Source organism: Megalopta genalis, chromosome 4 (assembly GCF_051020955.1).
Source record: "Megalopta genalis isolate 19385.01 chromosome 4, iyMegGena1_principal, whole genome shotgun sequence".
Taxonomy (NCBI): Eukaryota; Metazoa; Arthropoda; class Insecta; order Hymenoptera; family Halictidae; genus Megalopta; species Megalopta genalis.
In genome coordinates, this window is record NC_135016.1 from 26780067 (window position 1) to 26804705 (window position 24639).

At 42.7% G+C, this 24639-nt stretch overlaps 1 protein-coding gene across 1 annotated transcript in view; it reads right to left on the reverse strand.

Moving 5' to 3' along the window:
* LOC143259328 (uncharacterized) overlaps positions 1 to 24394 on the reverse strand; it is a 34802-nt gene extending 10408 nt beyond the window's left edge. Inside the window, exon 1 of the mRNA XM_076520893.1 lies at positions 23792 to 24394. Coding sequence (XP_076377008.1) covers positions 23792 to 24018 — 227 coding nt within the window. The 5' untranslated portion in view covers positions 24019 to 24394. The remainder of the gene's footprint in view (positions 1 to 23791) is intronic.
* Positions 24395 to 24639: the final 245 nt, after the last annotated feature.

Below are 24639 nucleotides of genomic sequence, written 5' to 3' on the forward strand. Positions count from 1 at the left end.
ATACATCCAACTTTCAATTTGAGGAAGGTCAGACATTTACCGCAGTCTGCGGAGGCCTCGCAAAGTTAGGGTATCAGTTGATAAGTCTCTAATGATCTGAATCACCCTGAGACACCTAGAACCACCTCAGACCTCGTGTTACTCAAAATTTACGAGTCCCTCGGGACTTCTCGACGCATTCTCGTCTCCTTGAATCCCGAAAGCCTCGTAGCAACCCTTGTAAATCCTATTTTGGCTGTGTTCACTGTCGAAATCCGGTTATTGGGAGTTTTTCCAAATTCTGGAGACGAGAGTTTAATAATGAATAAAGACAGATTCGAAGAGTCGCATGTTATATTCTCTATCGTGTTACAACTTCGAGCTAAAGCTTTCGAATCGCTAAAAGAAAAAATACCTCAAACTTCATAAATCAATGAAGCGCATTGCCATTGTCTTCGGGACCTCGACTGACGAAATTCCTTCGGTAACGAAGCGTTAATTACAAACTTCGGAGAGAAAAGAAAGTCGGGAAATGCGATGCTAAAATTACAATAAAATCATACGGGTATTTTTGTTTGTCCAGTTCCTAGAATGAATTCCATTTTTCCGGTTCGAATCCCCTAACAAAATCACTGTTCCGGGGCATGTATGGGCGATAATTCGGCAGCGAACGTGTCGGATTGATCAGCATTATCAGGAGGACAGGGTAAATTCGCAGCCAGTCTTGCGAGGCCGAGCTTTAGAAGCCATTCGGAGCCACGTTACGACGTCAGGCGTAAATCTGGAATTCAATTGCATCCGGGACGGTCACGTCCCGTTTTCATCCCCGTCTCTTCTTCGTCGTTGATCAATTACCATTCACCTCGTTCTCGAGATTAGTCCGCAAGAATCCCGGACCGATCCGGACACGTTTCCCTGACCGTCTTCGTTTATCTCTCGCCGGTAATCGAGTCAAATATGAGAAGAATGGGGAGAGCGAAACGAAAGTGCTCTCTCCGGAGAAGTCGGAGGGCCGTGGCGGCGCGTCGCCGCAGTCTGCTTTATGGAATTCATTTTGACGAGAACCGTGGAGAGAAAGAAGGAAGACGAGGAAGATTACAGCCGGATCTCCCAGATAGAGACGATGTTTTTGAATCGGCGGACGTGCGCCGGAGCAACGTAGCGTCGCGCCGGGATAAAATCGCAACCCATTCTCCGCGACAACGCCGTACTCGGCGCCGCCGCGCCGTAAGGTAAACGAGAGTGTCGTCTTCCTCCACGCCCCTGCCAAGCTAATCCTCCCTGGAGATTACTCGGACCTTTATTTATGTCCGGTTAAAAGGATTCTAATACAAGCCCGGCTCCCGTATCCGCGTAGTAACTCAAAAAGACACGCGACCGTTCTTCTTCAACCCTCTACATAACTCTGCAACTTTCAACAAGCATTTGTCACTTTGCGCCTTTCATGCCTTGCTCCAACCTTTCTCGGGTTTCTTTGTTACGAGTTTCTACTTATCGATCGACTCAAATCGCACCACTCGGCTACGGACCTTCGCGCGAAATCAAACCAGCAACAGATAAAACGCGTTAAATCCACAAGGAAACTTTTGGTACGTCGTATACGCGAGGTTTATAATTTTCCTTCGCTAAATTCTTAGAACGAATCTCGAGTGAAGTTTGTTGGATTTAACCTGTCAAGCGGCGAATTTAGTTTCAAAAACCCCTCACAGTGTGCGGAATTAAAATCAAGCGACGACGTGTATACACGACGAACGCAGGTCCTATTACACATTTTATGAGAAACGAAGAACTATATTTTTATTGAAGAAGAACTTAACGATTTATTTCTGAAAAGTTATTGTTATTATAAACTTAAAGATTTTCAAATAATAATAAAATACATAAACAAGAAAGACACATGTAGAAACAAAAATATTAAGAATTTCAATCGAGTTCGGTGTGATATTTCTCGAAACGCGGTACCACACAAAGTGGCACTTCGCAGGTCTTACACCAGTATCTTGACTCCTTACGGATTCCATTTTTCGAACAGACAGTACATCTTCGGAGGGGATTTGCTTTCGATGAAGTAGCCGGTATAAAATACTTAGCAGTTCTATTGGTAGTATAAAGGAAACATCCCACCAAATGATATTCTTATTAACGCGTTGAATGCCACGGGGGTCACCGGTGACCGGCACTTAACTTGGCGGTGACGCCATGGGTGCCACCGGTGATCGGCGCGCCCAAATTGATAGAAATATATATAATTTAAAAGAAATGTCAATATCTAAAATTTTGTATTATTACCATCGTCGATTCAAACAGTGACTCCTGTCGCAATTAACATGTCAAACATGGTTATACACTGTAACTTATCTATTGCAGATAATATTTCAACATTATATGTATCACATAAAAGAAAATTCATTGTGGCGCCGCGGATAATTTCTGTAAAACCGGCGTGGCATTCAACGTGTTAAAATTTCGAGTTTTCATAGTCAATGGTAATATTATGTTTTTAACGACGAGTAAACACGTCGAACGCACCGTAATAGAGATTTGGTTTCACGTGTATACACGACAAACGCGCTTAACTGTTTAATAGAATATTTTAACAACACGATGATAAACAGCGAAACTGACGCTGGTAGCGAACGCGTTGATTCGTTTGGATGTTTTACTCACCTCCGAGACATTTACGCGTCTCTATCGAGCGCGTATGGTTCACGAATGAACGGCGAGATCCGCGAGGAATTTCCGGGGACGCGATCGCGGAACAATGCTCGAGAACTTGGCCCGAGCATTATCTCTCGATTCAGCGGGATCATCGGTCACGTATTCATTCGCCGGCGCTCCCTCGTTCGTAATCGCTCTGCCGTAGAAATCTTCGAACGTTTAATTAAAATCTTTGCCGCGCGTCTCGATGAACGAGGTCAGGCACACCTCCGCTAACCAGAGGTCATCGGATCGAGCCTTCGCGAGGAGATTCACGCAGCCCCGCCGCCGTAACTTTCGCCGTAAACATCAGAAATAGCGGACAATACCTCTTGTTCCGCGTTGTTTGCAGGCTTTTATGAGAGAATTTTATTATTCGCAGGTGTTTCGTGCATCGCGCTGACATCTTGGAAGGTAATTCATGGCTATGCTTTATCGACTGTCCTATTTTTCCTAGAATATTGTATCAACGTCGCGCTGGAAATCGTCGTGCGCCAGGTTCTTTATAATGTCGCCGTCTAACGATAACACGTCGTTAACGTACGCTTTTGCCTCGGCTTCCCGTAATCGACGTTTAGCTTAGATTGGTTCGGACATTTTTTAATTAACGGGCGAACGCGTTCGTGAAAGCGATAGAGCGATGTAAACGCTTCGAAAAGTTTCGGTCTGCGACCCAATTTCATGGGAAGGCATTTCGCGCGTTTACGCGTGCTGCGACGGCAGCGCAACTTCGTCTAATATTATTCTAAGTATAGTGTCTTTGTTCGGACAAGTTCAATAATAATTAGCCGCGCTTGAACGAGACTGTTGGCTCGCATGCTAATCGCCCAATTATCTACGAACAACTATTGTTCGCAAATTTCAAAGCAGCATTCGATTCGCCTAATTTCTGTCTGCGAAAGGCTTTACAAACAACGCTTCGCTCTAGCTACATTGAAACTTATATTCTTCCCAAACTTTTCCAAGATTTCTCCAAGATAATCGTTGCAATTGTTTTAATGGAAGGAGTTTGTTCGAACTGCCAGTTTAAGTTATTAACAATTATCTATATTCGGTCTAATGAAACGATTACTGTGTACCTTAAAGAAACAGATTAAAAAACACAGCGGCTCACGAAAGTGTTCGAACATCTTTCCAAACGTAATAACTTTTATCAAATTGTTAATTTTATCGAATTAACGACCTGTAACAAAACGAGTTCAAAATTGTAAGTGTTTTATCTTTTCTTTGTCAGTCGAACTAGTTGCAATTCAAAAAAAGAAATTGCTTCGACATTGTCTAGTAGCCCTCCTGACATCTCAAAAATATTTTGCATAACTCGATTCAATTTTTAAACATTCACTCCGTAAAAGGTAAATACAAATTGACACAGAAATGGATCCGCGTAAAATATTTCCTACAGGTAAATACCGGAAACGAAACATACTTTCTTTTGTCACATAAACAATTAATTTGTTCGTTCGCAAATTTCGTAGAGACCTTGAAGTTGGCAAGAAAGTATTTTCGGGTGGCAAGAAAGTCTTTTCGGGTGGCAAGAAATATCTTCGGTGGCAAGAAAGTATTTTCGGGTGGCAAGAAAGTCTTTTCGGGTGGCAAGAAATATCTTCGGTGGCAAGAAAGTATTTTCGGGTGGCAAGAAAGTCTTTTCGGTTGGCAAGAAATATCTTCGGTGGCAAGAAAGTATTTTCGGTTGGCAAGAAAGTATTTTCGGTTGGCAAGAAAGTATTTTCGGGTGGCAAGAAAGTCTTTTCGGGTGGCAAGAAATATCTTCGGTGGCAAGAAAGTATTTTCGGCAGGCAAGAAAGTATTTTCGGTTGGCAAGAAAGACTTTTCGGTTGGCAAGAAAGTATTTTCGGTTGGCAAGAAAGACTTTTCGGTGACAAGAAAGTATTTTCGGCAGGCAAGAAAGTATTTTCGGCAGGCAAGAAAGTATTTTCGGGTGGCAAAAAGTATTTTCGGGTGACAAGAAAGTATTTTCGGCAGGCAAGAAAGTATTTTCGGGTGGCAAAAAGTATTTTCGGCTGGCAAGAAAGACTTTTCGGCTGGCAAGAAAGTATTTTCGGTTGGTTTACTTAAATACTTTCGATTTCGTTAGGGGTGGTACACATCGCGGAAAAAAAACTGCGCAATGTAAATCGGGTATCTGCGATCCGCTCGTATACAACTCGAGCATTCCGGTAACAAGCCTTCGACGAATAAAACCGATGTAAATCGTCGAAGAGTCCCGTCCACCGGGAAAGATCCGCTCGGTTTGACCGCGTTAACTTTTTATACCGCGTCCGGGCGCGTCGGTTTGCGCCGCGAGCCTCATCAAACGGCCCGTAAACCACGCTCGGCCAGTTTCTCCCGACGTTTCGCCACGGCTTCGAATAAAATCCCCATTGACAAGCTCCAATTTGCCGCGCCGCGCCGCGCCACGCCGCGAGAAGCGTTGGGACGCGCGCAAGGCGGCCGACAAAAATACGGAAGCGACAGAAACCAGAGGAGCGTGAAATATCCGGTGGCAGACGTGACGTTTCTCTTGTGTACACCCGTACACGGGTTCCCCCGATGCGCGCACACCGTGTCTCAACCTTTAACATCCCCATTCTTCACCCTTGGAATCCCTTCGAAGCGATACACAATGGGATTCAAAGCGTTGTTATAAATTTTACTGGCGTTGCGCCGCCGCGTTCGTTGCAACGCGCCGGAACGCGGTGCTCGTAAAATTGTTTGCCAGCCTTTCTACATTTCGCTCATTACGATTCAACTTTTACTTCTACGCCTTCGCTTTGTTCTTTCTTTTTTCTTTTTTTTCTTGACAACCACGGTTTCATGTTTCCCATCGAGAAAAGCGGAGTACTTCAAATTACAACGCGTAGCGTTTTACGTTTTCTTTTCTTTTTGTATTGGATATGGTGCACGTAATACTGCGTTTCATGATGCGGTAAAACTAGAAAATATGGGTGACAGTAATTTTTAACCCTTTGCAATCGATGCCATTTTAACTCGGAATCCAAAATCGTTTTCCTGACCTTTATGCATATAAAATTGAATTTTGTGACTCATGTAACAGTTACGCTTTCAACGGGTTTTTAAACATAAATAAATTTGACGATGTTAAAATTATATTCGGACACGATGTAACAGTTTTTAATGGCGCCTTAGAGTCGCCACTCGACTCCAAAGGGTTAACTTGCTTTTGAATCGATTTACTGTCCAATTAATTCATTTTTACTCCGATAGATTCGAACCAACCGATTTACTTAGTAAGATTTTCAGATTGCGGAAGAGTTGTGAAAACTAAATATTCACCATCTGGTTTCGATTTCGTTGATTAAATGACTTTGGTGTTGTTAAAATGTTAACGTTTTAATTTAAATAGTTGCGAATATAATTGGAGACGAATTCTGCCACTTAAAACCGAATTTTTAAATGTAAGTTTTGGTATTATGCACTGTTATCGAAATCATTGGAAAACTCGTTCAATATGAGATCTAGCGAGCGAGACTAGCATGTCTGGTCATAACTCGCTGTTTCTACTTGCTGCAAATTATGCATCCATGCAGTTCCTTTCTAGTTGTACACTCCATTCGCCGATCAATTAAAAATGAACACGAATATTTAGCGTGCATTATTATTATTTATTATTATTATTATTATATAATAAATTAATATAATAATATAATAAATAATATAATAATAATATAATAATATAATAAATAATATAATAATAATATAATAATATAATAAATAATATAATAATATAATAATAATATAATAAATTATAATAAATTATAAATTATTATTATTATTATTATTATTATCATCTCATTTTACAATTACTGAAATCACAAAGGTTCCATTGTGCCCGCGTTGCGATAAAATACGAGCGAATTCACGGTAAACAAATTTGTGTACATTTTCTAAGGGACCGCGAATGAAACAGAAGCAATTGCAACGCTGGATAAATAATCTTTATACGACAAAGTAAAATTTCCTTCATTGTGGATCTTTCGAGCTGGTCTCTGCAAGTAGTACTCTCATCTCGCAAGACAAAAGTTCTTCTGCTTGTTAGTCTCCGGCTTATTTTTGAGAGTAAGCTAAATATACATAAATATACACATAAAATGTTTTCAACGGAATACTGCTTCGAGTGCGTACAAGGTGTTTCATCTGAAACAGGTCATTTATACACTCTTCCTGCCTGCGACGCTACCGAGAAACCCAAACAATACGTAACACATTTTACGCAGTTTTTGACAAGCTATCAAAAATTCCAAAAAAGATAATGGATATCCAATTTGCGATCTCCTCGGTGCTGTGCAAATTTCGTTTCTGTTTTATATAGTCGATAAACGGCGCAGAATTTTAAGAGTAATCTAGAAAAGATAACATTAGAAAAATGTTCACAGACCAAAGGTTTTCTCGGCTGAATTCGCCCTTCGAAAACGATCGAACGACGACGCGAGAAATAATTCTCCACAAGAACGGAGCTACGACAGTCGACTCGGTGGCCTGTTCTAGATGAAACTGGCTGTATTGTTGGAAAACATGCCACCCCTCGTCGCAATCATGGTCGCCGCGGACCCGCGGGAGCATCCGCGAGTAGCGCGAGCAGCGCGCGTGATACGCGCGCGACGTCGAGCGCATATTTTTCCTTGCGCATCGCTCCGTTTCGCGCCCTCCCCCCGCGCCCCCCTATCGCCCGACGTGCTCCCGACTCGCGACGCTGCTGGCGCTGGCTCTTCGCTGGAGGAGGCCGGGCCCTTATATAAAAAGTTGTTCAAGGGACGGTATTTAGTCTGTCAACCGTTGTGAAGAATCGCTGTAAGCCTCGCACTGGGACGAGGCTTAAATGCTACTTTACGTAGCTGGTTTTTTTGCGCGGGGAGCCCGGATGCTGATCGATGTTACCCGCTGACGTTATTTCGCCGTCTTCCTCTTTCTATCCTCTTCCGAAAGAGACATTACCAAATTACGTTCATTCCAAACCGCTGGGTCTAATATTCGATACGACGAGATAAAATGACACGCACGAAATGTTCAGAATCTTATCTGCTCGGCGGACTGCGGATATACGCCAGGAATAGAGATGTTCTACAGCAGGGGTGTCAAACTCGCGGCCCGAGATGAACGTTTTCGCGGCAAAGTCAACATATCCGACGCAAAGTAAAAATAAAATAGAAACGTGAATTAGAAATTTTGAAAGTAGCCTCGGCCAATAAAATTTCTCCCGAAATAGGAAAGATAGTATCAGAGAAGAGATGTCAAGTATCAGGACGTAAACAATAATTTAACTTTATATATGTTTATTACAATGTACTAGTCAAAATAAAAATATTTCTTTCTATGAACATTGATATTTTTTTGCGGTCCAGTCAATATATCCGACGCAAAGTAAAAATAAAATAGAAATGTGAATTAGAAATTTTGAAAGTAGTCGAGGCCAATCAAATTTTTCCCGAAATAGGAAAGATAGTATCAGAGAAGAGGTGTCAAGTATCAGGACGTAAACAATAATTTAACTTTATATATGTTTATTACAATGTACTAGTCAAAATAAAAATATTTCTTTCTATGAACATTGATGTTTTTTTTGCGGCCCACCTAAAGTTAAGTATTGTTCATTTGGCCCAAGTTAGCTTTTGAGTCTGACACCCCTGTTCTACAGCAAGAAATTGGTGCCATCGAAAGATTCCTTTTTCGGTCTGTTAATTTTAATCGTCCCAGATGAAACGAGCTTTCTCGACCGACAAAAATAGCAGAAAACCGAGAGAGAAGACGGTGTATAGTTGTGACCGATTTAGAAAAAGCCGATTTCGCGCAGCCTACTCTGATCGAGGAGTGACAGGGATTGCGCGATTAATTTGACAAAAGCAATTCTGTACAATTAAATAGCGTCGGAGCGGCGCGGGCGGCGTTTCGCACGGTTTGGCCATTGTATGGTACGCTCGCAGTGCGTTCTACATAGTATTATTGAATCCGGTGGAACGTGACTGGGGCTGGATCGTTGCTGTGTGCTGGATTATTTAAGCAGGTCTGAATGGTACCTGAGCGAACCGTGACTGTAATGTGATTGGATCGTCGACGCGCGACTCAAGGGCCTTCGCGGAGAGCGTGGACGAACTGCAGGCCCGAATTGTATTGAATATAGACGAGTTTTTAAAGCGGCCAGAAATCGAATTCGGTTAGCGCTGATTTTACGAATAACGGTTCGATTAATATTCGATCGCGACAGCGCGTCGCTGGCTTCGTTCGTTTCTATGGTGGAGATAAAAAAATTGAATCGGTACAGGTTGCACCTAGGACCGCGGCGAGCTCGCAGGGCAGCTCTCCATCTTCTCTCTCTCTCTCTCTCTCTCTCTCTCTCTCTCTCTCGGCTGAGTTCACAAACAGATTAAGCGGCACTGAAGTTCCAGCGAAGTTCCCGTCAGAGAAAAGATTAATGTACACTTTTTAACTGGCACCGGAAATTGGATAAGTTTCTGTTACGTTGTATAGATTATTCATAACAAGAATCGTGGAGTACACTCGATCCTGAAAGCAACCACGGGATTCAATCGTTAAAAACTTCGGAAATCCCGTCTCGAGAGGCGAAGGGATCCTCCGTGCAGCTTCGGCCACGATTCGGCAAGGTTAACCGCCTCGACGAGCGTCGTTGCACCGAGTGATTCGCAGAAGGAGAATTAATATGCCAATCGAAACGAACTGTTAAAAGGAGCCACGCTAGAAACGATCTTGCGATGATTTCGTCGAAGGGTCGCTCCCCTCCTTTGAACTCGAATATCTCAGCCGTGGTGACGTTCTAAAGTTAAACGAAAGAACGTGTAAAATGTTGCTTGTGACGAAAACATTGTTTAAACAAACGATAATCGGTTCGACGACTGTCGCGCTTCGGTCGAAAAGATTTGCATTCCCGCCGCTGAACCGGTAAGAACACCGGTGCATCTTCGACGGAGAACTGACAGGAAAATGCTCGGGTCTAATGCAAATCCCCAAGTTCGTCACGATCGCGGGACAAATTTTAATTCGACGTCTACACGGATGGCGGTAACGTAAAAGTTCCATTCGCGCCTCGAAGACCCGTCCGTTGGCGACGAAAGGAAACCAAGTAGCCGCGTGAAACCACTTAAAATGGTAATAAGAAAGTTCACGGGTTAATCCTGGCGTTTGTGTTCCTTCGATTTCCTTATTTGCGACGCGCCAGGGAATCGTCATAGAACCGTCGAAGATCGCTTTCGCATCGCGTCGCGCGACTCGCCTCGCGCCGGCAAAATTAACGACCGGGGGATCTCGTTATCGAGGGCGACGCGTCGACAACCAATTATGGCACTGCTACTTCCGCGCGCTCGGCGAACTTCTCGCGAAACGTTTCTTAAATAAAGAAGTTCCGGAAAGGACCGTTCCATATTCATGGCATTCTACGACCTGGAAATTAACAACATCATCGAGACGTTAGAACGGTTTACAACTTTTGCAAATATACGCAATTAACCCTTTCGATACTACGAGCCACTATAGTGGCCCTCCATAAGATGCCATCGAGGTACTACGAGCCACTATAGTGGCTCTCCATAAGATGTCATCGAGGTACTAAGGGCCACTATAGTGGCCCTCCATAAGTTCGATCGTTTGTAGCGAATAAAGTCAGTGCTTACTGCAGAAAGCTAATTCACCTTATTTTTCTCTCAACAACGGATAAATAGATATGCCTTATTTTTTTCAATTTTGTTTAACTTCATTTGGATTAACCCTTTTGCTACGGGCGGGATCTCCGCTGCGGTACCCCCGCAACGATCGGCGTCTTGTAGCGTGCAGCGATGTCGCAGCGCGCCGTCCAGCAGAAGTACCGCGGCGGAAAATCCGCCCGTAGCGAAAGGGTTAAACGATTGATATTTCAATTCCGGATCACGAATTATACTCTCCCTGTTTTAATGGTTCTAAGTAAAATACTACGGGATGCCCCAAAATTATGGTATTTCCGGGAAATGAGGGGTTCCTGGGGTCATTTGTAGCTCGCATAATCGAGCATAATCGAGCTCGACACTCATTGGTCACTGTTTATCGGTAATAACTCGTGAAAGAAGCCTCGTAGAATATTTTCACTAAGGAAAAAGTTGCTTCGAATGATCTCAGGAACCCCTGTAATTTTAGGACACCCTGTATATTCGAGGTGGAATGCGAGGGTGCTCGCAAAAGACCGAAGATCTTCCTTGTTAAATATAACTCCGTGACCCCGTCATCAGATTTTATACGTCATAAATGTTAAAGCTTGGACTAGTTTTACTGTTTGTTCGTTGGTGTGACGAGGTGGTTCCTCAAGATAGTGATTTTTGTAGCACGCTTGACAGTAACTTACGAAGTTTTTTAATGCAGTAATAACAATCAAGGAGATCGTCGTAACGAAAGAGGAGCGTCGTAAAGACCGCGAGTGGTCGTGATACTTTTACTTCTGTGACGAACGTCAATTATCAGTTGCGGTATTGAATCCTCGTTAGAGAGCCGTTTGGCCGTCATGTGGAACACTATTTTATCGAAAACTATTATAGATGCGTTAATGTCAAGGTGGTCTTCTCTTTACGTCGTCTCTTAACGTCGTCTCCTCTTTATAAATTAAAGCATCAATAATAGTTTATACATATATACATCCCATGTCCCATATCCGATATCCCATATCTCATATCCCATATCCCATATCCGATATCCCATATCCCATATCCCATATCCGATATCCCATATCACGTATCCGATATCCCACTTCCCACATCCCACATCCCATATCCCATATCCCATATCCGATGTCCGATATCCCGTATCCCGTATCCCGTATCCCGTATCCCATATCCCAAATCCCAAATCTCATATCCGATATCCCATATCCCTTATCCGATATCTCACATCCCATATCCCATATCCGATATCCCATATCCCATATCCCATATCCGATATCCCATATCCCATATCCCATATCACATATCCGATATCCCACTTCCCACATCCCACATCCCATATCCCATATCCGATGTCCGATATCTCGTATCCCGTATCCCATATCCGATATCCGATATCCCATATCCCTTATCCGATATCCCACATCCCATATCCCGTATCCCATATCCGATATCCGATATCCGATATCCGATATCCCATATCTCATATCCCATATCCCATATCCCATATCCCATATCCAATATTCCATATCCTATATCCCATATCCCGTATCCCATATCCGATATTTCATATCTCGTATCTCGTATCCCGTATCCCGTATCCCATATCCCATATCCCATATCCAATATTCCATATCCTATATCCCATATCCCGTATCCCATATCCGATATTTCATATCCCGTATCTCGTATCCCGTATCCCGTATCCCATATCCCATATCCGATATCCCGTATCCCGTATCCTTTTGTTTCAGTTTGTCTTGGTACAATTCATAAAAGTTAAAAATGAAAGTACCGCGTTAATTAATATAAACGAAGTTTTCAAACAGCTAGTTTTTAAAGTTTACGAACAAGATATTTCCATTGTTTGATGAACTTCAATTATTAAGAAGCCTCGGCTATCCGAAGTAATCGGAAGATGTGGGTGGTCGAATGGGGTATTTTCAGATTATACATCTATTAAAAAGGTTAAATACAATGTAATTTTATTATCGTCGTATGTTAGAAAGATAAATACAATTGTATTATCTTTATGTAATAGAAAAATGAATGCTATTGCTTCTCTAGAACGGTCACAGGGTTCTTAGTTCTATACTTAAAAAGATTCATAGCCTACAGACGTGTTATGTGAAAGATGGAAAGCCCCTGTGGATATACAATCGTTCTGCATGACTGTATTCCGGGTAGCCGTAGAGAAGTTTGCGTGTTTCGTTGTATGATGGCGCCACCGTTCAATTGCGAAACTTCTTTCGAGACTGAATAATATGTAACAACGAATAGGCGATAGACAATATGTAGCGACGAATAGACAATAGACAATATGTAATAATAAATACAAATAGGTAATAATAAATAGAAACGGGTAATAGTAAGTATAATAATAAGTAAATATTCTGGGCTGAAGCAGTAGTCTAATTTTTCGTACAATTTTATTGAATTGTCTTTGTGACTTAATTTTCACCACATCTCTTGTCGCAAGCAAAATATTTTGTAGCTGTACGATTTTTATCATTTTAATCTCGGAATCAAGACTTAAATAGAGACAAAATAAAACGTTGAGTATCCCACCTAACTCGAACACATTAATTATTTTCCTTTATTATCGATGTTAAAAAAATGTCACGAGAACTTTCAAGGAAAGAACATTCTGTCAACTACTATGCCAGAGCGTCACATTTCCCGATATTTCAAAGGTGTTTATTTCAATTATTCAACAAAGTGCTGTGATGGATGAACTCCCCCTACGAAAAGCTACTTCGCAGCCCACTGTTCGTATCCATGACGAAGACCCAGCAAACCGCCAGAGGTATCAATAAAATCTAAAGCAAGTCAGGGGAGTAAGAAATCTCGAGTACGTTAAACTGACGATCTTGAACCGGTACACGTCCCATGAGTATTTTTTACACGTTCGTCGATGATCTTCGAGCTGGGGCCAGTGTGAGGGAGACAACGAGAGAGAGAGAGAGAGAGAGAGAGAGAGAGAGAAAGAAGAAAGAAAGAGAGAGAAAAGAAAGAGTGAGGGAGAGAGAGAAAGAAGAAAGAAAGAGAGAGAAAAGAAAGAGTGAGGGAGAGAGAGAAGAAAGAAAGAGAGAGAGGAAAGAGAGAGAGAGAGAAGAAAGAGTGAGGGAGAGAGAGAAGAAAGAGAGCGAGAGAGAGGAAAGAGAGAGAGAGAGAAGAAAGAGAGAGAGAGAGAGAGAGAGAGAGAGAGAGCGCAGTTGGAATCTCGCAGAGTAAAAGATATAGCAATGAGACACCAGGGTGTACTTGGAACGAGTGCAAGGAAGGTCGGTTACCCCATACACCCCCATAGACCGGGATCACCGGTAGAAGTTTCGGCTTGTTTCTCGCGTGCAGACGCATAAACACGGCGAAGAAAAGAAACGGACACGTTATCGTCATTTGTATCCCCGCCGTATATTCATATAAATATTGCATTCCGAGGAACACGTGCGCGACTACGCTGTCTACAAGACAGCCAGCCAAATTGTGTATTAATATTAAATTCCCATGAAGCTGTGCGCCGTGGCTCGTCGCGCGGGGCGCCGCGGATACGACATCGGGTCCAATAAAGCGGTTCTCTTACACGATACTTTAATCAAAAATTCCGGGATACGTAGACACTTCCGACAGACATTTTGAACTCCGGTTCGCCTGGCCCTCGTCGAATATTTATCTCGAATTTGAAAGTTGCATGGCAAAATTCCGCGCCGGAATTAATATGTAACGAGTGCCCTCTCAGCTTTCGAGAAACTGTCAAAGCGCGATGCAAATCGTCAATTTCAAACATTTTTCTGCTTTAAGTGCGGACATTATGCGTAGAGATATTATCTTAATATTTCGTTGTAATTATAATTATAATTAGTAATTGTCTAGTAGACTGTATCATCGCATCTAAAAATATTCAAGTCGTTTAGCCGAGCTTCAGAGAAGCTTACCTTGCTTGAAAGCGAGCCAACACTTTTTTCAACCACTGTATGTACTAAAATTATTACGTCGAACGCATCTCGTCCTTCTTAAACATTGTCCATACATATATATTTAAATATTATAACGAATATAATTATAATATTATAGAGATATTATCTTAATATTTCGTTGTAATTATAATTATAATTATATTCGTTATAATATTTAAATATATGTGGACAATGTTTAAGAAGGACGAGATGCGTTCGACGTAATAATTTTAGTACATACAGTGGTTAAGAAAAGTGTTGGCTCGCTTTCAAGCAAGGAAAGCATTTTTGAAGCTCGGCTAAGCGACTTAAATTTTCTTAGATGATGGAGTCTGCTAGACAATTACTAAAATACTTTTTTAACTCTTCTATCTAAGCTTCTAACGAAAATGTAAAAGTTACGTTCTGCAGATCTTGATCACTTGTACGCAGGCTGAATATTTTATCGAAATCGGTTTGTATGCGGCTGTTCGAGATGATTTGGACACCCAGTGGAGAATGATTCCAACTCGTTGCTCGATCCAGCTTAACTACAGAATTATTGTAAATATTTTTAGTTGAAATTCGTGTAAATAATCGTAGTACTTGCGCTCAAAAATTTGAAGCGATTTAGAAACATCGGTGATTTTCTGTAATCGCATGATGTTTTCTCGGCGGAAATGGTGCGCGTATCCGGAACCGTCTTGATCGCGCAGCGGAAAAGTTTCAGGATTTTTGAATAAGGGAATATTGCGGCCGACGCGAGGCGCTGGTTGCAAAGCGAACCGTATGATTAAATATTCACTTGATCAGAACATATTCAAGGGAGGAAAAGGCCACGCAGATGCGCCGGAGAGCGAGCAGAATCGTAGAATATTACGGGTGTATCTAATGAAGACAAACGTCACTCCTGCGACCCTTTCCTCCCTGCACATTTGTCAGGGCTCCGCGCGCGATCATTCCGTGCTTTTAACTCCGCATTCGTTCGCGAAGTAACCCAAGCTATCATGAATAAATAGCGCCGAACTATAGATACCCTTTTCATTGATATTTATTACGGGCCTATCTAAAAGCGAAGAAAGATGGCCTTGGGGGGTGGCTCATTTTCTATCAATTTAATTATCCTTTGACCCCCCAAGCAATCGATTTCTCTGGCAGCCACGTTCGCTGGCACTCCATTGTCGCTGAAAAATTCCTACGCGAGAAAAAGAATTTATACTTACTGCAACATCGACCTTTACTTTAACGTTTAACCCTTTGCACTCGAAAGCTATTTCAACCGTAAATCTAAAGCAATTTGCCTGATTTATAGTATTTCCATTTTATACGGCAAAGTGCATTTTATGCACATGAAATTTAGTCTTGTTTTTTTAAAAATGTAAACTTTGTTAATATAGAAATTATCTTGGAACGTGATATAACGATTTTACTGGGGACTCGGAGTCACCACTCGAGTGCAAAGGGTTAAATATTGAAAATAGAGAAATACAATTCGATTTCGTTTTAGGAGAAACGTATAATTATTGCACGGGTTTCGCAAATATGATTTAAAAATTCTTGGATTTATAAGAACTCTTTTCCAAAAGTTCTTTCGTGATTCGAGTTATATGTTATAATAAAATACCAAATTCAGTTTTGTGATTCTTATGAAAATAGCAAACGTGAATCACTGTTCGTGACGAGTAGGTTCAGCGTTGAAGATCCGATAGGAGAAGCATTTTACATAAAAGAAGGATAATGTATTCATCGCGTAGCAGCTTGTTAAATTAATCTGAAAATACATCGCAACGTGAAGACTGTAGAAGACAACATTCCCCCACTTCTTTCTTCATTATTAAAATATTTGCGTCACGCCGTTGCTTATACCAAACAACTTGGCCTCCAATTCTACCATCTTCCAATTCTACCTTCTTGAAATTTATCTGAAAAAATAGGAGTGTAGAAATTGTTATGGATTTTATAGATTAACCCTTAGCACTCCGAACCATTCTGGACGTTGGCTACCAGCTACTCAGCGCCACTTTTCGGCAGAAACGGGCATTTACAGACCCTCGTATTATTTAGTATGGTTTTGGAACTAACTAACATATTATAATGATATTGGACTTATATGAATTTGGCTGAAATCGAGAAATTTGCAAAAAAATCAATATTTTATTTTTTATAATTTTGTTATCGTTTGTTTTATAATTTTGTTTTGTTGTTGGAATCGCTGTCTATGCGAACTCTTTCTCTCGTCGCCTTGTTGCTTGGACGATATCGCTATCACTGCTATCAAAACGATAGACTAACTGTAGAAGAAAACCTTCTACATATTTGTAGTAACATTTCTGTGTAACATTTCTAACATATCTGTATAAACGTCTATCTGGAGCTCATCTTCGCTACTACTTGTGTCATGAGACTCATTCGTGTTTGAACGTTTTGCCATTGTTCTAATAAAAAATATGAATAAATACATAGGTTGAAAATTTCTAATTGTTATTACTAACTCACAAGATGATATTTACGAAAAAAACTTTTACCAAACAATTTATTTACCAAGAGAAGAATCACTTTTCCGATTTTCTCACTCGTTAGATCTATCTATACCGCTCGACGCTTCGAACCAGGCCGAGTTCAGCTTTGAAAATCTTTTCCTCCAGATTTTATGATTATAAATCTCACTATTATACTGTGCGTGCCATGTTCGCATACCGATCTTTCTTCTACAAACTTGCCTTATCGCTCTTTTCAAGTGGCGTCTTTGAAGTGCTCGGACCGTCGCGAGCACGCCTCTCACGTTCTCGTCGAAACCCGCTGACATTTCTTGTATATATCTTAGTAATTTTATTATATTTGGTTTGATTTCTTGTTCCATTTCAAGAGAAAACTTCAGGGAAGCATGCATGTCTCAAAAAGTTGCGCTGAAATAACTCAATTCTCCGTAATCACTAATAAACTTTAATGTCCCACGAGAGGGGGGGGGGGACATCCGAGTGGTATGCTAGAATTACGATGTCCCACGAGAGGGGATAACGGAGTGCAAAGGATTAATATTTGTAGAGTAATCTCTCTCTAATTCGTGCTCAGATTGCGCACAAAAATGTACAATTCCGGAAGAGAAGATACGATTATTCGAGCCTCGTGTCTCGTTTTTATACTTGTTGACAATCGGTAACTACAAGAACGAGCCGCAAGATTCGAACAATCGTATCTGTTGGAATTTGCTAATTGTTTATTCACTAATAATACAATACAAATATGATACAGTGTTTAATAAAGCATCTAGCGGATATAAAATGTACTTTGTGTGAAGAAGAGTGACTGTATGTGAAGTCGCGGAGATACTGTCTGACTGATCGTCTTCTAGGCTGACGAACGCCTCTGTAGTTCTATGGGAAGTAGCTTCTCGCACTGGAACGTGCAGTCCTTTTATACTATTCCTTCGGAAGGTCGGGCTTGTACCTGCATTTATGAAGCTCGGGGTTGTACCTTTATTTATTGCCCCTGTAGACATGTGTGTGTGTATGTGTGTGAGTATCGTTGTATATACCAACAGTATCACATCTATCCAAATCGTTCATTTTTGCGCGCATATTGAGCGCGAATTAGGGAAAAATTGTTGTACTTAATATCCGAGATACTCGATTATAATCGAGATACGAGCATCCTGGATCAAACTTAGCGAACTATGGGGATCGCTCGAGGATTACGCGGGTCTTTTAAAACGCCGCGCACCCGCGTAAATAATTCATCGCTCCCGAACTTGGAATTCGCGAACGAGGAACTCTGCGGGCCGATGCAGGTGCTGGAGAGCCGGGCAAATCCGCCCGGTGAAGTTCCAAATTTGTACGCACAATTATGCAAATGCATCGGCATTCTTAGTATGCCGAGGGGGGACGGCGTTTCGGGGAGGATTCATCGAGCGACTGCGACTCGCCCTCCGCGCGTTTTCTCTGGCTACACCTGTAGACGGGCCATAGGTGTCCTATCTTCGGCTTCTTTGGCCAACGACAAAGAAAAGAAGAAGAAGAAGAAGATGAAGCGAGCGAAGAAGAAGACGACGACGACGACGACGACTCGATCTCGTCGTAATCTTGACAAATCGAGCGTTCCGCCGCGCCGGCACACGAGCAAATAAATATTCCGGCATCGCCCGTTCACGCTCGCGGCGTGTATAGCGCGGAACGAGCGAGCGCTAAGGCCGGTAAAGACCCGATAAAGTCTCGAGAAGAGTTCGCGGGGACTTCGCGAGAAGTTTGGGAAACCGGCGCGGTGCGCGGCTCCCCGGCATTAGCATAAAAGGGATTCGACTTAATTAGACCGGTTCCACGGTCCCTCCCACCCGCGATCGGAGCAGCCGGCGCGACGCTGCACGCTTCTTACTTTCCGATTCCGATTCCGATTCCGACTCCGACTCCGATTCTGATTCCGAGACTCCGACTCCACGATCCCGATTCCACGTCGCCCCGCGTCGCGACCGTTCGCCAGCTTTCCTCTACCCCGGCTTTCATTCCGCCACTCGGCTCGGTAAAAACGACCGATAGTCGATTAAGCGTTAATTACTTGGAAATTTTCGTTCGGCATACTTAATTAATCGGGACGTCTTTCCGCCGGAGAGGACCGTAAGTTAAGTCGTAAGTAATTTCAGAGCAGCGCGGCATGGAGATTCGTGACACGGTGATCGATTCGGGAGCCCGTAAAGTCGAGGATGGTATCGAACGAGAGATCGTTCGGAATCTGATCGGTATTTAGCCGGAATTGCGTCTCGAACCGTGTTTTCGCACGCCGCTTTTCCATGTATTACACTGTCCGACACGATTTTTGGGTTCCTATAGCCACTGTGAAATTCTTGTAGAGCTTCGCTCCCTGAACAAGAATCCGGAAACCGAATTGCTCCATCACCCTCAGTTTTTTAAATAAACGAACTTTTGTAAAAATCCAAAATTTTCGACGAAAATCAGGTATTGCATGAAAAGTACAAACGTTAGAAAGTTCTAATCGGTGTTGAAAGATAGAGGAGAGTTTCCCGAATATAGTGGCGTGCAATTTATTAATTGTTTTTGGACCTAAATAGCAATAAATTAATGTCAAAGTTTAAAGAAGTGTCGACGTGCGCAGTTTTTGCGCAATATTTTTGTACTCGGAATTCGAGTCGAAGGAGCTGCGTCGCGTGACGCATCACACGCTTGACCGACTCCGCCGATCCTTAGCATCGACGTAGCAATAAATCACATAGGCTTAGGGCTGGCACAGGGAAATTCACAGCAACCCGAAATTTGGCATTTCCGGGAGAAATGATTGTACTTGTACCGCGTTGCAGCTGAATGCAGAGTTATATGAAAACTCAATGATACATCAGCAAGTCCATCGATCGTAAATTAGTTTTAAGAAACATATATTGCAGTTGTTGTTTGTAAAGTAAAGTAAGTAAAATAAAGTAGTTATAAATATAGTAATAGTAATAAGTAAATATAACAAGTAAAATATAAATAAAATATAAAATATAATAAGTAAATATAGTAATAGTAATATAGTATAGTATATAATATAGTAGTAAGTAATAGTAATAGTAGTAAAATAAAGTAGTAAGTAAAATAAAGCTCGTTTCCATTTTTTGCTATTCCTGCGCATAACACTTGATTTTTTATCGTTTCATCGTACAGATATTATTCAATGCGGTAAATAGTTTCTTTTAAATTTATCATAAAAGGAAATACGTATCTCAACACTAAATATTAATTATTTTATATACAATTAAGGTCCTTCGAGTCCCATCGAATTCTTGTTCCGCAGTTAAAAGTAGACCTGTATATGAACATTGTAACGAATAAAAAACAGTTGCATGCTTTTGCGACCGTGGAAAACAAATTTTTGTCACATTTCGCAGATTTTCGGCCGTCGTGCGGCTGCGAGAAATAACTGGTGCAACAAAAATAGAAAATATACGAAACGCCGACGCGCAGCGTCCGGTTGATCTCTCCATACGCGCACGCACGAGTGTCGGTAAATACAGGCGGATGTAGTTTTGATGCCGGCTCCCGGGCCGCCGTAAATATTTAATAGAGAAACCGATGGAATTTGCCGATCAATGTAAACCCTCTTTCGGCGGTCCGGCTTTTGCCGGAGCAACCGTAGGGTTGCGCCTTCTCTTTCGGGCATCTCGTAGGTCGTAGACGAAAAAGGTCGGACGTTGCTTGGATCGGTGGGAAGAGGTCGATAGGTGCCCCGAGCTTCTAGCAATTTATTTTCGACCAAATGGAGAGAGGTTCGAGCGGTGGTGTCGTCGATGCCCCGTCGCCGCTGCCCCTTCCGAGGTTGAAAGCGGAAGAACGAGCTTGTATCTTGCTAGAAAAGCCGCGACAACTCTACGTTCTTTTTGATACGGACCCGCGCCCGTCGCTGCCAATAAAATCTGCGTTTTGACGGAGGCGCGCTTCGAATTAATTGTACACCCAAGCTTCTATCGAAACGGACTTGCTTGCTGCGACTCTGCGAACTTTCGTTCCCAGCAACTTTCTCCGCGCAAACATCTTCCCAATGGTCCTGAAATATTAAGAGCTATTCCGACTGTAAATTGATGTTTCAGCAACTTATATCTGAACTCGTTTAATTGACGTTATTGAGGGACTGTTAAGGGAGAAGTCTCGTTCGCAGGCCCCAAAATTTGTACTACAGGCAAATGAAGTTAATCAATCTGAAACTTTGTCAGTTGTGGTCAGATTCTTCCAATTAAAATGAGACCAAACACGACATGCTTTAGACCATATTTATACATTATACGTAGCAAGTAACTTATTTTATTTCATTACGCAAATTGTGATTATGATAAAAAAAGGCATTAGAAAAATATTGAAAGCACGAAAAAAAATATTTTGTTTTCCAAAAAAAAAAGAACAATGGAGTTATGGTATTTGGGGCTACGTTCTAAAGAAATTCGGAGGCCACGTGTCACGATGCGAAGGCAATTCGAAGGCCACGTGCCACGATTCGAAGGCAATTCGGAAGCCACATGCCACGATGCGAAGGCAATTTGGAGGCCACGCGCCACGATACGAAGGCAATTCGGAGGCCACATGATATGATTCGAAGGCAATTCGGAGGCCACGTGCCACGATACGAAGACAATTCGGAGGCTACATGCCACGATGCGAAGGCGATTCGGAGGCCACGTGCCACGATACGAAGGCAATTCGGAGGCCACATGATATGATTCGAAGGCAATTCGGAGGCCACATGATACGATTCGAAGGCAATTTGGAAGCCAAATGCCACGATTCGAAGGCAATTCGGAAGCCACATGCGTCGATTCGACGGAGAACTTGGCCATCAACGGTTGTGCGATTGGTCACGTACGTTGCATCCATTTGAAAATAAAATCTGTACGAATAGAACATGATATCTGTCGTTCAGTTTATTCGATATCAAGCATTTCAACGAAGTTTTACCTCGTGCGATTTACAAAAGAAAACGGTGCTTGAAATTCCGCAATTTCGGCTCGCTCTGAACCTTCATGTTTGGATTCACGATCCTACGAGAAATCGTAGGACGACGTTTTTAGGCTCGTTGGAAAGAGAATACTCGACGCTATCGAACCGCGACGATCTACAGTGCGGCACGAACAAAGATCGATTTGCTTTGAGAGCGTGTTTGACCATTTTATCTCTGTGCTGCGAAAATAGAAGGAAGTCCGGGTGATCCTCGGCTATTCTACACGTGTCCCAGTTCACGGGAATTCAGTTTGAGAGGCGAGCGATCAATTGCAGGTGTCCAGGTAACAGCTAGCTTAAGTGGCTGATTAAATTTTCAGGTGCAAGGTAAATTTCACCGTCCTCACGGACTAATATCGTTCGACGAGAAGGAACGACGGGTCTGTTCAAGAATTAAAGCAACGAAAGCAGATAATTTGTTTGTGTCTCGTGTAAATGTTATCGAATCGGAACGGCGGGGGTGGTGGCGGGCCCGGGGCCGGGGAAGGGCGAGAACAGAGCGGGCTTTCCTTTCCGAGGCGGAAAACGTCTGCAGTAGATCACGTGCACGGCAAGAATGCATTCGTGGCCGGCAGTTGCGAGTCGCAATTGCAGTCGTCACCTCCCTTTGCACCTGTACCTTATACTTTTCGTAGACACCGGTTCGAACGAATGGCACGCACGTGCGCCAGTTTGCAAATTCCGGGCAACGAGGTTTGCGAGTAGCTGCACGTGAACGTCTTCGCGAATGAGAGCCGAGCGCACATGCTGCCCGCGCATTTTTTCGTGCCGTCTCCGATGCATTCGAATTTCGAAGACAGTTTGCACCGACGCGACTCGCGCCCTAAAACGGTTTAACTCGAGTCGACATCGCGTCGTGTCAAAACTTTCGGCGAATTCAATTTCCCCTCCCGTTTCGCGTCGTTTTCTCGAGCTACGGTCGATCAAAAATCTACCGTTTCCATCGATTGCCAGAATTCTTCTATCTTTTTTTCGTATACGCAGGGCGTCCAGCATTTTTCCATGTTTTTTACAAGTTAAAATAAGAGTAAAACGTTATATAACAAAAAGTTCATAAATGCTTTGTTAAGAATTTGTGGCAAAAATACAAAATTTGACTTAAACGCTGATAAATATAGTTATATCTCGATTTTAAATCCGCCTTTGTTAACACAAATTTGATATCGACAAGTTATTGAATTTATTGTCAATTTCAGTTGGTTGCGGTTTTGTCTAATCTTTTCGCAGGCGACGTTGATTTTTATAATTATTTCGTCTCTTGTACGTTAACGTCATCCTATCTTTCGCATTTCTTATTTCTGTCGTAACTTTTGATCAAAGCATTTATGGGCTTTTTGGTTATATAACATTTTAGTCTTATTTTAGCATTTAGGAAAATGCCCACCCTATATATAACAGTTTACCTGCCAGCAGTTTTCTAATAATACCTTTGACGATTACGAATTCCTTTTATATTACTCAAAAACTACAATAATTCCATCCATAGTCAATCAATCATTTATTAAAAGCAAATTATCGAGCTTCTCTTAGACACGGTTCGGTCACTGAAAATTTGATCAGTAGGCTAAAAAGAATCGCAGAGCAACTTTGAATAGCAAATTCAAAAGAGGAATCGTCCCTCTATAAGATCGCGTCGAAACGCTTCTGGAAACAAATTTGTTAAACTCCGCAGAGCCGTTTGAATTCGTACAACTTTATTTTGATAAGGAAACTGAGTTTTCGATGAAGATACAGAAAAATAGGTCGCGTATTGCACTGAATTAAACGGTGAAAATCGGAGTGTCTTCGTTTTGACAAGAATCAGCAGGATAAACCTCGGAGGATAAATGTAACGCCCAGTCGGGACAATACAAAATATGTTTCTCTTGGTTTATAGGACTTACAAACTCGTAGACAGTGGCAATTTCCACGCACACCAGACAGCCGGCCATCGAATAGCTCGCGAAAGAGTATCACGCTGGTATCGCGAGCATCCGACGTTCGAGCAGCTCGGCTAACATACTTTTCCCTTGCCAGCTGAAAATGTGTTATTGATAGTCGTGACGTGTCGATATACCTGCAGTGGTTGCAGCCGACGAGAACCATCCGCGAGGCCTCTAAAATAAAGAGATCTCCCTGTTGCATCCGTCTGGCCGCCCGATACTCGAGCGTTTCGATTTCTGCGCCGATTCCCGCGGAACCGGAAGCCGTCGACATGGAGATGCCGGTGTTCGGCGATCGCTGATCTTCCTCCCGGTGGCACCATATCCTCGGTCTGCTGGTCTCCGGCGTGCTTTTCATCATCCTTTCTGTGCCGCGTTCGCGACGGGCCTATTCACCGACACACTGTTTCACAGAGGCCGCGCATCCACGGACCGGAGCCGGCAGAAATCGAATCGGTCGATCACCGACACCCTAATTTCCGGGAGAAGGACGCCGGCGAAAGACGAGGACCGTTCGAACGAACGTTGCCGAGGTATCGGGAGAGCTCGCGGAGGCTCGCCTTTCGCACGAATCTCGACCGAGCGACACGGTCCTGCGACAAACACTGCGATGACGTTACAGCTGGGAGGGCCTGTCGGACGCAGGTTAATGGTTTTGTTACGGTAAGCTGAGCGCAAATGAACATGCATGTACGTAGCGCGCGCTGCGGCATTATCGGTGCTCAATCCAGCTTAAAAACAGGTTTTAAAAGACCGACCGGGCCAGCGGAGAGAGATACTTCGCCGAGAAAACGCGCGTTATATAAGCCTTTGTGACGCTCTAGCCCCGGCGCGGCGACTCTTTGCGAAAGGAAATCCTTGGCTCGAGGAGACTTCCTAACGAGCACCACCGGCCAGTGAAAGGAAACCGCGAGGACGTTTCAGCATTCACCACTAGCTACCGAGTCCAATGCGTTTTCGTACTGGTTCCCCTGTCTTTCTC